This window comes from Tenrec ecaudatus, chromosome 5 (assembly GCF_050624435.1).
Source record: "Tenrec ecaudatus isolate mTenEca1 chromosome 5, mTenEca1.hap1, whole genome shotgun sequence".
Classification (NCBI taxonomy): domain Eukaryota; kingdom Metazoa; phylum Chordata; class Mammalia; order Afrosoricida; family Tenrecidae; genus Tenrec; species Tenrec ecaudatus.
This window is the reverse complement of record NC_134534.1, coordinates 58405517-58423137: the sequence shown is the minus strand read 5'-3', so window position 1 is coordinate 58423137 and position 17621 is coordinate 58405517. Positions and strand designations below refer to the sequence as shown.

The following is a 17621-nucleotide window of genomic DNA, read 5'->3' as shown; positions in this document are numbered from 1 at the left end:
TAAATCCAGGGGAAGGAAGACTACTGAGAAAACGAAAGGTAGGGAATAGAAAATCCAGGGAGTAGTACACGGAATCTTATGAAATTTCAGATATTCAACTATCTTTTTACTTATAAAACCAATATATTAATATGGTTCAATCCAACCCCTCAATTTGATGTCCATGAAGGAAATAAAGGTTTAGTATTAAGGGAACAGATGGACAGTGGGCCCCTGCTCAAGTACTCCCTCAACACAAGAACACTTTCTTCTAACAATTCAGCAGTTTGAGATGCTCACCTTCTTGGCACAATTGCTGAAGACAATGGGTGCACAAGCAAATGTGGTGAAGAAAGCTGATGGTGCTTGGCTACCAAAAGATATAGCATCTGAAGTCTTAAAGGCCTGAAGATAAGCAAGCAGCTATCTAGCCGAGAAACAACAAAACCTACATGGAAGAAGCACACCAGCCTGTCCTCGTTTGCTGACTCGATTGCTGAGGACAAAGCAGGTGCATAAGCAAAAGTGGTGAAGAAAGCTGATGGTGCCCCACTATCAAACGATACAGTGTCTGGGGTCTTAAAAGCTTGAAGATACACAGGCGGCCATCTAGCTAAGAATCAACAAAGCCTACATGGAGAAGCACACCAGCCTACCCCAACACGATCACTGAAGACAAAGCGGGTGCATAAGCAAATGCTGTGAAGAAAGATGATGGTGCCCGGCTGTCAACAGATCTAGAATCTGGGGTCCTATAGGCTGGAAGATAAACAAGTGGCCATCTAACTGAGAAACATCAAGGCCCACATGGAAGAAGCACACCAGCCTGTGTGATCACAAGGCGTTGAAAGGATCAGGAATCAGGCATCAAAGACCCGCCCCCCACCCCCTAAAAATCATGGCATTGTGAATGAAGAGGAGTACGGAGGGGAGACACAGGGCCTATCTGTGGAAAATTGGACATTCCCTTGCAGAAGGGCTGCAGGGAGGAGACAAGCCAGTCAGGGTTCAGTGTAGCAATGATGAAAATATATAATTTTCCTCTAGCTCTTGAATTCTTCCCAATCCCCACCCCAACAATCATGATACCAACTCTACCTTATAAATCCGGTTGGACCAGAGGATGTACACTGGCACAGATAGGAACTGGAAACACAGGGAATCCAGGACAGATGAACCCCTCAGGACCAGTGGTGAGAATGGTGATACCGGGAGGGTAGAGGGGAGGTGAGGGAGAAAGGGGGACCAGATTACAAGGATCTACATATAACTTCCTCCCTGGGGAACGGACAGTGGAGAAGTGGGTGAAGGGAGACATCAGATGGTATAAGACATGACAAAATAATAATTTATAAATTATCAAGGGTTCATGGGGGAGGGGCTGATGCCAAGGGCTCAAGTGGAAAGCAAATGTTTTAAGAATGATGGTGGCAACATACGTACAAATGTTCTTGACACAACGGATGTTTGTATGGATTGTGATTAAGAGTTGTACGAGTACCCAATAAAACAATTTTTTAAAAAGGAGATAAGGTTATCTGCATAATAGATGGAAGAAACAGGATGTTTAACGGCGAAGCATTCCACTGTCATTGCTCTGCTAACGATGCTGTGCATCTTTATAGAAGCAGGTGGCCCGACCTTCCCAAGGAGTAGCTAGTGCGCCTGGACCCCTGCACTTGCAGTTAGCAGTCCAATGCTTACCTAACAGCACCAACAAGGCTCTTTAAAGGTGAAAAAGGTAGAGAAATAAATCTACAGGAAATGAATGCATGTTCAAAGCTCTTGTGGGCATTGGGTAAAAACTGGGAGGTCACACCCATCCAAAGGCACCTTGTAAGAAAGCCTGGGGATCCTCTTCTGGAAAGTCACAGCCCTGAAAGCTCTATGGTGCACAGTTGCCGTCAGTCAGAATTGACCCAACCACTCTGGTTGTGGTAAATCTACCTGGCAAGGTGATAGTTCTTCTGCAAAATGATTACACCTGGCAGTTTACAATTACAATGATTCTGCCTGGAATAGTGGCACTATGTACTCAACTTGGCTACTCTCACTTAATGTGACACAAACACACACAATTGACCCTGATCCCTGTTGCCTTTTTTTGTTTGCTTTGTTGTTTTTTTAACGGATAACCACAGAGGATATACAAACCTAGATCCCTGTATGAAGCTGTTAATTCCCAGGTCTCTATATTCAATAACCAACCTTCTCATTAATTCTAACCTCATATCACCAATGGCTACAGAATAATCAAAGCATGTGCTGACTTGCAGAGTTACTCTATCCGATGTTTACACTGCCGTGAGCAAACTTCTAGTTTTCCAGCCACCTAAGCATCAGTTGCCAAATCCTATCAGTCTTTTCTTGCAAGGCTTTCTTCTAATTTTCTTCTTTCCATCTGGTCTTGCCCCAAATCAGCTCCTGGATTACTATAACCATTCCATAACCATTCTTACATTGGTAGCAAAGCATTGGCCACAGTTGTGGTTTTAAAATATATACACATTGTGTGTGTGTGTGTGTGTGTGTGTGTGTGACACCTCTCTCTATAAAAGGTGCAGCCCAATTCCCCGTCTCATAAACATAGACTGGGCTTAGTGACTTGCTTCTGGGATAGAATATGGCAGACTCAATAAGTTTTAACTAGGTCATAAAAGACACCATTTCTCTTTGCTCACTCTCCTACACCATTGTTCTGGGCAGAGCCAACGGCTATGTCACGAGGAGCTCATTGAAGAAATCTGTGTGAGGAGGAGCTGGGGTCTCTTGCCAAAAGCCAGCCCAAATTTGCCTGGCATGTGAACCACCTTTGTAAGGAACCCCCCAGCCTCAGCCAAGCCTTCAGATGACTGTAGTCCTGGCTGACAGATAAACTGAAGCTCAGTAGAGACCCTGAACCAGAACCACTCAGCAAAAGCTCTCCTGGATCCCTGTCCCTGAGAAACTGCGTGATAATGAATGTTTATTGTTTTAAGGCACAATTTCGAGGTAATCTATTACATATAAGTAACTATTAAAATCACGCCAAGTTCATGATCAATTCTGTGCCATTTCTCCTGCTGTTTTCCCTTACACTTATCCTATCATTATCCTGATCCTAACTGACCCCCCACACACACCTTTACCTCCCCCCCCCCACTCAATCCTTCAGAATCTATCCAAAGTTCCACTTCCTTAGAAGACGTGTTTTTTTTTTTGTTTTGGAAAGCATTACAGCTTTAATTTCTCTAACTTTAATTTCTCTAACTTCCCAACGGCGACCTTCCATACTAGACCACTAGCTCAATCGTGTAGGCCTTCACTCATCCAGCCCTCTGTCATTGGACTATGTGCACCTTTCACCCCAAGGTGCCATACAGTTCTCCTGTGACTAAGCTACTCAATAAATCAAGAGAAAATTAACAAGTCGCCATACTCACACACACGAGATGTATTTGAATAGTATAAAGTAGTGGGTAACAACATGAACTCAGTCACACTACCTCAGGTTTGATTCCTGCTGTTGATCTTGGGTAAGTTATTTAAAATTTCTGTACACATTAGTTTCTCCAGTGTCTTTTTTACAGAGGATTCTAATAGTATCTACATCAATATCAAAGAAAAACAACAAATCACAATACATAGAAATCTCTTTGACCAAGTGCCTTGCACAGGGAACGTCCTCAACAGATGCTAACTACTACTGTTCTTACAAATTATCAAGAATCACAAAATGCAAGATAAAATTCTAGGTCTCTGGGAGTCTAGATTTTTTGTAAATGAAAGTCTAAACTAGGGTTGCTATGAGTTGGCAGTGTCTTGATGGCAGTGGGTTTTGAGTAGTCTAAATTAATCCAGAATTCTATAAACTAAAATGGAATTCAGACTTTCTATTAAAATAGAAAGTTCTAAAATTGTTCTAAAATTCACCTATTAAGTCAGTATTAACTCTAGCCTGAACCAGGAGTGCAGACTTGACTTGTTTTCCTCTTCATCCTATTAGGAACTTTAGCTTCAAAGATTTGCTCGGAACACACAATTGCTTGCTTTCCTTAACAAGCAGCCACCACAGTAATTTCCCGATTCACTTTTGACTTTCACAGTCCTGGGACGTAACACAGGCAACATTATAAGTATAAATCTAAACAATCTATGAGCTGACACATAGAAGATTATGCTACACAAAGCCAGCCAATTCTTCACCCTAATCAAAACAGAATTTAGCTTCTTCTTCCGGGTCGGAGCCATGGTGGTGGCAAACTCGAGCCCAGTCAACCCGGCGGTGCTCTTTGACGTTGGCAGAGGCGGCCGGAAGTTGGCCGCGTGAAGACCGAGCTTATTGCAGACGTCGCGCCTAAAGCGGTGGAGAACTTTAGGAATTCTGCACCAAAGAATTCAGAAAAAATGGGGTTCCAGTAGGATACAAAGGAAGCACCTTCCACAGGGTCCTCAAGGATTTCAGGATCCAGGGCGGAGATTTTATAAATGCAGATGGTACTAGAGTTGCCAGTATTTACCAAGGACCATTTGCAGATGAAAATGTTAAACTCAGACACTCAGCCCCAGACCTGCTGTCCGTGGCAAACAGTGGTCCTAGTCCAGATGGCTGGCAGTTCTTCATCACCTGTTCTAAATGCGATGGGCTGGATGGGAAGCACGTGGTGTTTGGAAAAATCATCAATGGGCTTCTGGTAATGAGAAAAATTGGGAATGTTCCCATGGGCCCCACCGATAAGCCCAAGCTGCCTGTGGTGATCTCCCAGTGTGGGGAGATGTGAATGGAACGAGGCCTTTCTCCTGGGTGAGCCACTTGGTAAAATCATCTGGATTGGCCTCCCTGCCTACTGCTGTTTCATGTGATCAAGAGACTTTGGAAGTATCAGAAATCCAGGACACAGATTTCAGTTTTTAACTGTTTAGCTGTAAATAAAAAAAATTAAAAAAAACCCAAAACCAGAATCCAATAGAACAAATGAATTATTAGAACTTTGGTACACCATGTATCCATATAAGGACCAAAGCAAACCTATATTATTCAAAGTCTGAATTCATGTGTTTCAAGGATTTAGCACATTTGGGAGATGATTTAATTTATATAACCTTAAGATTTGTTATTAAAATATAACAGATAAATTTGTACCCTAAAAAAACCCCATAGCTGTAATTGAAAAAAAACCCCACAAAAACTAATAGAATGATTGTAAATTGTCAATTTATTTTTTTTAAAAAAGCATGCTTCTTAATTGTGTATCACATTCTTTGGCATCAAAAAAAAAAGAAACCATATCATTAAAATTCTTCTCTTTTCTCTTTCTACCACCAATACACTTCGAAACTTTAGATTTTGAAATATTCAATATATATCTCATTCCTTACTTGACCCTCTGTATCTCAGAACCTGAAATAGAAACAAAGCCTGGGAAATTAGCTTGTTTATCCCACCTAGTGTCAAACAAATGTACAAATAATATGCAGTGTGCATGCTAGTTACCTTCGGGCTGTCAATCAAGCTTGTTTTGAAACTCTTGGCTTTTCAGAGCTGTCAATCATGTCTGTTGTGACAGAGATGGCAGGGTGGAGACAATGCTTTACAAGATGTGATCCTTATTAAAATATCAATAAGTAAATGGGCCTTACTTGGAAAACTGGACTTGAGGGATTTTACAGAAAAAAAAAGTTGAACTTTTGGAAGCGCAAAATTAAAATGCAACTTAATGACATGAGAAGATTTGAAATATCTAGCTCTTTAACCAAAATGATAAGCATGGTTTAACCACAGGAATTTTATAGTTCAGCAAAGAAATAAAAATGTTTTGATGGGTACTCTCCACAAGTATTGAGAGTGTGAGTGAAAATGAGAGAATCATGCTCCTCTAAATCTGGGCATTTCCGTGTTCAGATTAAAAATCTAAAAATTCAATTATATTGGCAATATAATTCACATATCCTACAACTGAACATTTCAATCATATTAAAAAGAGTTGTGTGTTCATCATCACAGCCAACATTAAATATTTCTTCTCTCTTGTACCCATTGCTATTGGCTCCCCTTTCCTCCCAACCTCCCTGTCATGTTTCTAGCTATTAATCACTGGATTTCATATGCAGAAAAACATACAGAGCAAAATAGATTAAAAAGCCCAAACAACAATGACAAAGTAAAACCAACTGAAAACAAAGTGTGAAATATTAAAAAACGGGATCAATTTTTTTTCAAGTAGGTCAAGAATCAAGTCTATCTATAGCTGTTTTTAGCCTTACCAGTACAACCCAACTCACTATTTACCTCATTCACATCTGAAACCAAACATCGTTCTGCACCTTTCCACTCCCGCAAAACCCACACTGACTCATTCACCAAGGCCTTCGACAATGCTGAAGAAAGCCTCCATTCCCTCGCCTCACATTTCATTCACATTCTCATCATTTCCCGCAGCAGGTTTCTTACTGGCCGCCTTAACAGCTGCTTCACTCCAAAATCCACCCCACGGCTTGAATGCTCTCGCTAAAACAGCAATCTAGCCCAGTTCCCTGCTACAATGTCTTAGTGGATTCTTACTGTGGTGTAGAAAGATGCTTGAAACATCGGCCCTGCCTAGCTCCCCAGTCTCGCATCGCTCCTATCCTCAAGTCACTTGCACTCCCAGAAGAATTTTCTCACTTCAAACCTCAGCAAGAGTTGCACCCTAACCTGGAAATCCTCACCTTGTCTCCACTAGCTGTCTCCCTCCCATCTGGACAGCTCAGGCAAATGGCTAGGCCCTCGGAGAAGCCTCCTCTGACTCCAGCACACTCAGTCGCTGATCCCATTTGCCACTCCTTGATGTTAGTTGCTGTGGAGTTGGTTTCAACTCTTGGCAACACCATGTGCACAGACCTGCTCCATTGGGTTCTCAAGGCTATGGCCTTTGGAAAGTATGTGGCCAAGCCTATTTTTCAATGGGCTTCTGGGTGGCTTGAAGCACCAACCTTCCAGCTTAGGTACCTAACTGTCTGCACCACCTCTGAATGCCTTCCTTCCTGAGGGTACAATAAATAGCACTTGCAGGGTGTTCCATTGGTGTCTCCATTTCCCGAACTGAATCCTCAGTCTTGAGAGCAGGGATTGTCTGGAATCTGTACCTCTCTATCATTAAACACAGAAATGTCATCCAGTAGCTGCTCATTAACTACTTTATGATGATTTAGATATATTATCAGGTGCTAGCATATTTTATATAGGTTAAAATCAATAGCTTCAATAAACTGTATTACAGGTACACTCCAAACCAATTAATCAAATCAATGCCATAAGCAACAATTCCTTAGGCTTAACAAAATTTATAAGGAACCTATTAATTTACTCAGTTTCACTCAAGTATCACCACTATATTAAGTAGTATTTCCACTATGGAATATGCGCATACGCAACAATGGCATGGCAGAGGCATTTCCTTGAAAACCTATGTTCTAGGATTTAGATAATAGCACAATACAGTGGAAAGAGCATTCTTGTGAGTAGGGTGCATCCAGGCCTGGGTCTAAGTTCCTACTTTGTTAATGATTGGCTATGTGACTTTGCAACATGTTATTTAAGCTCAGAGACTCATTTTCTTTATTTGGAAAATGGGGACCCTACTTTCTATGCTCCTTTTTTACATTGAAAAAAAAAAAACCCTATGATTATCAGATGGGAATGGGGAAGGGATCATCTTAACCCAATTGAGGAAAAATTTTGTAAAATTGTATGCTGTATAAATCACATACACACAATATGGGGGAGAGATAGCAGGCGGGTTCTCATGACAGGACGTGTGTTTCATACCTTTACCTCATAGTAACATCTGTTCTTATTGGGGATGCACAGGATGATTCCTGGAAAAGTAGGCCAAAGTGAAGACCCAGGAAAAGGTATACACATAGACTTTTCAGATGGTAACTTAAAGCACATCCATGTGAGCATTCGGATAGAGGCACAAGACCTCTGAGCAGATGCCCACTCACTAAAGGCCTGCATGGAGTTTCTGAGAGAACCAACACCTACATTGCAATGTTTGTTATTGCCAGTCATTGGCTTTAAATAAAAACAAGAACATAAAACAAGACTTTCAGATTTTAATGTTTTCCCATATCTTTATGGCTTTCTTGATCTAATTCAATAGCAATTCCCTTTAAAAAATGAAACAACCCCTCTCCATTGTAAAGTTCATCTAAACTTTAGAATTAGCTTTTGTAAGAAAAAAGACTCTATTTATAATTAATGCAGTATTCAAAATAAATTACTTAATAACTATGCAAACAGATTCAAACACAACCAGCATTCAGTGGAGGAAGCAAACATGTCTAAGTGTAGTACAGGACTTACGAGCTTCTAATGTTTCATGTGGTGCTATCACGTGTCAGTGGGTTTCATATCAGAAGTGTCCAATACTTTGGCAAGTTAGTTAATGACATGAAAATACCAAGGAAGTATCTGCAGTGTCTTAAGTTCATGTGAACGACAAACAACATAATTTAAATGCCAGAGATTGGTGCTCTAAAAATGAGGTCTCCATCAACTCAAAATCTTTTCCTGTTTTGTAACTCACTCTAAGTAGACCACTACAACTCTTTATAGTATGAAATTTACTATTAATGCACTGTCTAGAATCCCCTTTCTCTATAAAAGTGGTTCGCAAACTTTGACTCTTCAGTACAAATATTCTTTCCCTACCTATACACACACTTAAACAAAGATGCCCAGTTGAAGCATCAACTAAATCCACATGGGAGAAGCACATCAGCCTGTGAGATCTATGGATTGTAAATAATAAAATGTAAATTCAAAAGAGGGGATGATATCAGAGCTTAAATTGTGAACACTTTGTTTGCCGAAGGCTATAGATGACGGTGGAAACCCAAAATCCATTTGCAGTGCCCACACATAGATTAAGCCTCCAGTGAGTCTCCTCTGACCATAATCAAGGAACATGAATATGAATTATCTTATTTGATCGCCCCTTTAAACATTGTTTCAGTTAAAAAAATAAGATAGAAGTGAAGACAAAGTACACACAGATCAAGCGTCTGGTGAAGCCCCTCTGACAGTGGACCAGGGCTGTGACTAGCTCTGCTCTCGTGCAGAGGGCACTGGAAGGTGGGTCATAGCAGATGCAGTTAGGTTACAACCTCACACCATATCATTCGATCTCCCCTTAGACCATGTTCACATGATACCACCATCGGTATAACTGCACCCATTGGCCTGTGATCTCCTTGTATTGTGCATCATTGCATGTGGCTGTGTGAGTCTGAAGAGGGATTTATGGACTACTCTTGAACTTAAGGACTTTCCTGGAGTGAGCTGGGATGCTATCCTGCTTTGTAATTACTTGATAGAAAGCTCTCTATTACACATATATGAGTGTCACTGTATTTGCTTCTCTAGTCAACCTGGCCTAACACAATGTTGCATGTATGTATAGAAAAGAAAACAGTATATATGAAGGGTCTTCAAAAAGTTTATGAAGAAACGTAATTAAAAGAGAACGATATTTTTCCTATGAATTTTTCAAACTCCCTCTTCTAGGGTTTGGTTCAATCCTGAGCCTTGGTCATCCGTTGGAGGTCTTGGAACATATCCCCGTGGATAAGGGAGGACACTACTGAATAAAACAACGGGATAAATCTTCATAACTTTGGGTCTGACTATGAAGTCTTAGGCTCAACACCAGAAGTATGAGCAATAAAAGAGAAACTCAACTGGACTTCATCAAAAGTGAAAAAGCAACCCGCAGAATGAGAGAAAATATTGGTGAATCGTACAACTAAGAGTCTAATACCAATAACATGAATAAAAGTTACAATGCAACAACATAAAGACAAGCAACCCAATCAAAAATAAGCGAAGAACTTGAAGAGAAATTTATTCAAGCATGATACACAAATGCCAATAAGCATATGAAATGATGCCCAACATTGTTAGTCATTAAATAAGTGCAAATTAAAATTAATACAGTACTAATCCACAAACACTAGAATGGCTAGTATCAAACAAATGGAAAATAGCAAGTTCCAGTCAGGTTGCGGATAAGCTGGGACCCTCACGTGCCACTGGTGGGAATTCAAAACAGTGCATCCACTGTAGGCAATCATTTAGCATTTCTGTTAAAAAAATGGTTGGCATAAAAGTGCCATCTGATCCAACAATCTCATTCCTGGCTGTCTACCCAACCACAGTGAAAACAGAGATTCACAACACGGATATTGCACATCAGTGCTCTCTATAATACTATTTACAACAGCCCAAATGTACAAGCATCTTAAATGGTCATCGTCAACAGAGGACTAGATAAACTTAATGTAGTCTATACATACAGTGGGATATTATTCAATCACAGAGAGAAATGAAGTTTTAATAACTGTTCAACATGTGTGAGCACTAAAAACATGCTGAGTGAACTAAGAAAGGACGATTCCACTTTTATGAAATGTCAGAAATATGCAAATGCATAGAGTGGCAGTTACATAATTTCATGTCAGCTTTAAGGTATTTTTATATGGAGTCTAGCCTGTCAGTCAGGTCACAGCACAATGGTGACTTCCTGTGGGTGAAGCCTTCTCTCCCATAAGAAGGATCCTGGGAGCCTCCTCCCCACTCTCTGTGCCTTCACCTTCCTGCTGGGAGACCTTGGTTGCTGCCAGAGCCCTGGAGATGTGTCCACCACCATTGGATCCATAAGACTGTGCACCCACTGGCCTGTGACCTTCCTGCATTCAGCACCATTGCTTGAGACTGTGTGAGTCAGGAGAGAGACTTATAGAATAGTACTGGACTTTTGGACTTGAGTTGGACTGGGCTGAATGCTTCTTGATATAAAGGTTTTCTCTGGATTTGTTTCACTAGTCACCCCAGCCTAACACATTTAGACTCATCTACATTAGTGACTAGTATTACTAGGTACTACTGATTACCAGGGGCTGAAGGTTAGTGGAGATAGAGTTATTACTTAGTAGTTACTGAATTGTTGGAGTGATGAAAACATTTCGGAAAAATATAATAGTAATGTTTGGATGACAGTATGAATGTAATTAATGTCACTGAATTTTACACTCAAAGATGATTAAAATGGTATATTTTATGATATATATTAACCATAGTAAAAAAAATCAACTAAGTATAATAATAATGCTTTTGATCTATCTCAATATATGGATGTTCTTAAAGGACTTAGGAATGATGCTACTTACTCTCCATCCACTTCTGGTCTTTTGCACACACAGTGGAACTTGCCACCAAAATCTATGTAAAGATCATTTTCCACAATATGAAAGATTCGTCCAATGACCAGTTTATCTTTGGCAGGTCCCATCTGTGTCAGGGGTGAGTGTCTCAGCATAGATGCAAAGGATTCCACAGTCTTGGGGGAGCCCTAAATGAGAAAAGAAATAGACATGTACATAATTTAACATAAAAATATATGGTATAGAGACGAGCTCGCAACATAGGGAATCGAGGAGATAAACCCCTCTGGACCAATAAAGAGAGTACCAGGTACCAGGAGGGTGGGGGAAGGTGTGGGGAGAAAGGGGAACCGATCACAACGATCGACATGTAACACCCTCCCCAGAGGGACAAATAACAAAAAAAAAGTGGGTAAAGGGAGACAGTGGATGATGTAAGATATGAAAATAATAATTTATAAATTATCAAGGGTTCATGAGGAAAGGAGGGTAGGCAAAGGAGAGGAAAAATGAGAAGCTGATACCAAGGGCCCAAGTAGAAAGAAAATGTTTTGAAAACGATGATGGCAACATATGTACAAGTGTGCTTGACACAATGGATGGATGGATGGATGGATGGCGATAAGAGCCCCAGTAAAATGATTATACTAAGGTGATCAGATTTTAACATTGGTAAAGCAGGACACCATTCATGAAACTCATATCGTGGCGAAAGAGCCACATGGCAGCCGAAAACCATATCCCCTAGCTTGTCGTGCATTCTTTCCAAAAATCAGGACTTTTTAAAAAAGCCGTGGGATGTGGGGAAAATTGTTAAGAATCTAGACTGTCCCGCCAAAAGCGGGGTGTCTGGTCACCTTACACACACACACACACACACACACACACACACACAACCAGTCGCCATTGTGTTCATTTCAGCTCTTGGTGGCCACCGTGTTCCCAAAAGGAGCACCATGAGCCTTTTAATGGCTATGTCCAGTTGCCTGGCCATTCTTCCGAGGTACTTCTCCTAGGATGCGAACCACTAACCTTTTATTGAGTCGCTAGATGCCTAACTAACTGCTTGAATGACTTAGGGACATGGAAGGTATGACGCAATAAAATCTTTAAAAACAATGCTAGCAGAGTTCTGAGCCCTTCACTGTCACAGGTTACTGTGAACAACAGCTAGTAGGAGGTCTGGAAAAAGGGATAAAGTCAATTTTTAGGTGCTACCCTGAACATGATATAGTGGCAATTTTTCCTTAATCCAAAAAGCTAACCAGATACACATATGATCATGACAAATTTTAATGAACAAAAAGTAATCTACCTTGAACAAGAGTATTTATTTACAGTATGTATGGAATAGGAAGTCTGAATTTAGAAAAATTGGAAGCTGTCAAAAATTAAATGGACACACAAAGATCAATATTTTAAGCAACTGTGAGCTGAAACAGACTGGTATGGCCATTTTGAATGGAAAATCATCTGATTTACCAGGCCAGAAATGACACTCTTGGACTGTCGCAAAAGACGTTTCACGATCTATCCTTAAGTACAGGGCTATCTGTGATAAGGTCAGGCTTATCCACCTTCCAGGACGTTCAGTCAATACAACTACCATTTCAATGTATGCATCTATCACTAATACTAGCGATGAAGAAATCGATTAATGTTACTGTCTTCAGTCTGAAATTGATCATGCAATCAAGAAGCATTGATAATTATTGGCAATTGGAATGCCAATAAAAAAGGACAGTATATGGAAAATATAGTCTTGGTGATAGAAATGAAGTTGGATATCGCACGACAGAATCTTACAAGACCAATAACTTGTTAACAGTAAATGTTCTTTTTCAACAACACAAATGGCAACTACACATGTGGACTTCTCCAAAGGAACAGACAGAAATTAAATAAACTCCATCTGTGGGGTCAGCAGCTACAAACGCCTGGGAGCTGACTGCACAACCGACCTACACCTGCTCATGTGTAAGTTCAGGTGGAAGCTGAGGAAAATTTTTAAAAGCCCCTGAGAGCCAACCATATGCACGTGAGTAATTTCGAGAACATGTTAAAAACATATTTGATAACTGAACACTCATGACAGCAGACCTGAAATGCTGTGGGACGAAATCAAGAATCAAAGCCCAAGGAAGCAAGAGGTCACTTAAAAGACAGGAAAGACAGAAAAAACCAAGATGGATGGCAGAAGAGACTCTGAAACTTGCTCTTAATTATAGCAAATGGAAAAAATGATGAAGTCAAAAAGCTCAATAGAAAATTTCAAAGTCCAGTTAGAGAAGACAAAGTAAAATATAAAGAAATGGGCAAAGACCTAGAGTTAGAAGGCTAAAAAGGAAGAAAACACTCAGCCTAACTTAAAAACTGAAAGAATTCAAGAAAATGCAAGACTTAAATTGCAACATTGAAAGTTTCTGTGGGAAAAATACTGCCTGACGCAGGAAGCACGCACAGAAGGTGAAAAGAATGCAGTCACCGCACCAAAAAGCACTGTGTCAAAATGCAGCAGCTGATTAAGAACCAGTGGTTCTGAAAGAAGAAGTCTAAGCTGCACTGAAGGCGTTAGCAAAACACAATGCAGCAGGAATCTATGAAATCCTAATTGAAGCATTCCCTCGTTTTTGCCAGGAAATTAAGAAGACAACTGCTTGGTCAACTAATTGGAAGAGATCCATATTTGAACCATTCCAAAGAAAGGTAAACCAACAGAATGCTCAAACTATAAAACATTATCATTGATATTGCAAGCAAGTGAATTGAAGATCCTGAAGATCATCCAACAATGGCTGTAGGATTACATTGACAGGGAGCTGCCAGAGACTGGCAGGATTCAGAGAGGGTGTGGAGCAAGGGATATCACTGCTGATGTCAAGTGGATCTTGGCTGAAAGCAGAGAAAAAGAGGCTTACTTGTGTTTTATTGACAATGCCAAGGCATTTGCCTATGTGGATCATAAAAACTATGGATAGCCTTGAGAAGAATGGGACTCTCAGAGTACATCGCTGTGCCCATGCGGAACTTGGACATGTATCAAGAGGAAGTCTTGCAAACAACACAGGGGAATACTGCACTTTATAATCAGGAAAGGTATGCATCTGGGTTGTATCCTTTCACCATACTTATTCAATCTGTTAACTGAGAAAATCATCAGAGAAGCTGGATTACATGAATAATAAGGTGGCATCAGGATTGGAGGAAGGCTAATTAACAACCTGCAAGTTGCAGATGACAAAATCTTGTTAACCGACAGTGAGGACTTGAAGCACTTACTAATGAAGATCAAGGATCACATCCTTCAGAATGGATTACTCAATGTAAAGAAGGTAAGAGCCCTCACAAATGGACCAAGAGGTAACATCATGATAAGCTTAGAAAAAACGGAAGTCTTCAAGGATTTCATCTTGTTTGCATCCACTATAAATCTGGAAGCAGCAGTCCAGAGAACAAAGGACGCACTGCATTGCGTAAATGTGCGGCACAGACCTTCGTGCAGAGCTGAAAAGCAAGGATGAGAACTAAGGGGCACCAGGCCGACACCATGGCACTTTCAATCGCCTCATAAGCATGTGAGAGCTGGACACTGAAGAAGAATCGCTGCTTAAGAAGTATGGTGTTGGCACAGAATCTTGAAAGTTCCATGGACTGCCAAAGAAGCAGCACATCTGTCTTGGCAGGAGCACAACCAGAATGGTCCTCAGAAACAAGGCTCGTGGACTCTGTCTCATGTGCTTTGGACATGTCATCCAGGGAGACCAGTCCCTAGAAAAGGACCTTATGCTTGGGAAAGTGGACGGGCACTGAAAAAGAGGAAGCCCCCAGCTCCACAGACTGAAATGGTGCCTGCAACAATGGTTCACACCTAGGAGGGTCCAGGTTTGGGCAGTATTTTACTCTGTTGTACCTACGGTCGATATATGTTGAAATCAACTCAATGGCACACCTAACAACATGGCCTTTACAGTGTGTACTGTAACAAGCCGATTAGCATGTTGAACCAAATATTATGCATGAAAAATACTAAAGTGAGATATTTTTTCATTAAAAAAATATATAAATTTTGCTAATCTTCATATGTTGCATCAATCTTCATAGAGTGCTTAGAGCAGTAGTTCCCTAGTAAATGTTACTAAAATGAACCAGATGTGCCTGAGAGTCTACCAAAATGTCATAAACTTCTATTAGGTTTAACATTTTATCTTATTATGCAGTTGTACTAATCTTATTTTTCATTTCTCAAATATCTATAGATGAGGTCTGTTTTCTACATCTGGTACAAACAACTTATTGGGGATGACTTAATCGTTTTATTTTTTTCTAATCAAAATGGTGGATTGGTTGAGTAAACTGGCTAAGAATATTTGGGTGTTGGCAACAAGTATACAAATGGGCTTGACACAATTGATGAATGTATGAATCATGATAAGAGTTGTACAAACCCCCAACAAAATGACTAAAAAAATAAATAAAATTTTAAAAAAGAATGTTTGGGTGAAAGCAGATTTGGTTTCAGTCTTAGCTCAAACACTACTATGCAATGGTCATTCAATTGGTCATCCAACCAAAGCATGTCTTCTCCAATGCCTAATGCATACAGTTCTCTGAACCAATGCTCATACCTCCTGCTAGGACACTAGATATCAAATCACCTCACCATGGTGAGGTGTAATTTTTTTCCCTTCAAATCTTATAAGGGAGAGCAGAGAATAATGTGTCAATTTACATCTTGTAACACCAATGAAAGCAACCAGGTGGCATTGTGCTTTAAGAAGCGAGGTGTGCTTGTCTGCTTCCTCTCCCATGCTGGTGGAGGCTGGCCGGAAGTGTGAGGATGTGTGCGTATCAGAGCCTCAGCAGGATGAGGTGAGCAGTTGGCTCCAAAGCCTCCCTCCCGCATGGGCATCGGAGGGCAGGAGAGTCCGTTTGAGCCCTTGAAGACGGCTTCTAAGAGGGGAACTGACTTCACTCTGGGAGTGGCCATCTGTAAAATGTACCTTGATCCAGGCTTAATGAAAATTATGACTTTTAATACCAATGTAAATACAAAGACATGATCAGTCTGAACATGAACCTTGTTATATAATACTTTTAAATGACCTTAATTTGTCATAATTTTCTTCTTTTTCCTAAAGCAAAACTACAAAGGAAAAATAGCTTCTTCAATTTTTTTTGTGCTACTAACTTTTTAGGAGCCCTTTCACATATTAAATTGACGTGACTAAACAAACACATGTATAATTACTTTTTTTACTTGAAAATTTTTTCCCATACACGTGCTATTCCAGAAACTTTTGAGTACAAATGTGTGCCATCTTCTCATCTATCATTTGTGTGTTGTGTGGTGTGCACTCTGTCTCAAACTAATCGCAGGGAAACATTCACAATCTGATTTGTCTTGGAGGATAAATTGAACACTTTTAATTTGAGGAAATATTATTTAGAGCTGCATAGCACATGTAAAAGCTACCGAGCAGTATTTGTGACTGAGCTTCAATACACGAACTCCTCCAAGGGTTACAAGCACACTGTCAGTCATCAGGGTGGGCACAGACACTCCTTGGCTCCAGCTGTTAATTGAAAGCCAAGCCCGTGTAGCTACATCTTGTGAATTTTCCAATAATAGCCAGAAATCCACATGTTAATGTAGACTTTCCCATCTTTAAATGCTTATAAGTAAAAAAAAGAAAATTTCTCATTTTACAAATCTGGTCATATTCACCTACTAGGTATCAGACTGGGCTCATGAACCCTAAGTTTCTAACTGCCTCCAGAAAAAGAAGAAAACCACTTGGCTGACGCAAGACCCTTAGACACTAGAGGGAGGGGGTGGTGATGAGCCATCAGTTGAAGCACATTGGACAGGAATCCAAGGAACGGTCAATTTAAACCAAAGGCACTACAGTAGAAGTGGGGGGCTTCAAGAAGTTTGTGGGGGTGGGGAATGGAACTGAGAGATAATGGTCTTCCCATGAGCTTTATGAACTGCCCTCACAGATCTAGATCCAGAGCCTGCAAGTGAAGCTGGCTGGAGTCCTAACACTACAAGAGCACCTTGAGAAAGTCCTTGTTTCTGGCAGAGAACCAAGGATGAACATCCTAGAGACTCACACAGACACAGCCAGGAACTGGCCTCTTGAGGTGCTACATGGAGAGTAAGACGGAGTAAGCCATCAGAGCCAAGAGCCCCTGACAGGAGCAGCTGCTTGGATCCTCTACTGGAGCTGTGGCCCCTTCATAGCAGCTGCCACTAGACAGCTGAGAGTATCAGCAGAGGGGGCTCCTCCAGCGTGTACCCGGGGAGAGTACAAGGAAAGGGAAGACTGGGGATGGCTGGTCTTTTCTTCGTATTACTTTAAGAATTGCAACTTCTAATCTGTAAGTCAAGAACTTGAAGAGCGAACCTTGACAATAACCTGACTCTGAAATTCCTGTTCAAGAGAAAAGTAAGTTAG

The 17621-nt window shown here is 40.7% G+C and overlaps 1 protein-coding gene and 1 pseudogene across 1 annotated transcript in view; one reads left to right on the top strand and one right to left on the bottom strand.

Annotated features, from left to right (window-relative positions):
* Nucleotides 1–17621, bottom strand: part of MRPS28 (mitochondrial ribosomal protein S28) — a 138257-nt gene that overhangs the window by 81973 nt on the left and 38663 nt on the right. Inside the window, exon 2 of the mRNA XM_075550637.1 lies at nucleotides 11170–11351. Coding sequence (XP_075406752.1) covers nucleotides 11170–11351 — 182 coding nt within the window. The remainder of the gene's footprint in view (nucleotides 1–11169; nucleotides 11352–17621) is intronic.
* Nucleotides 4208–4739, top strand: LOC142448741 (peptidyl-prolyl cis-trans isomerase H pseudogene; annotated as a pseudogene).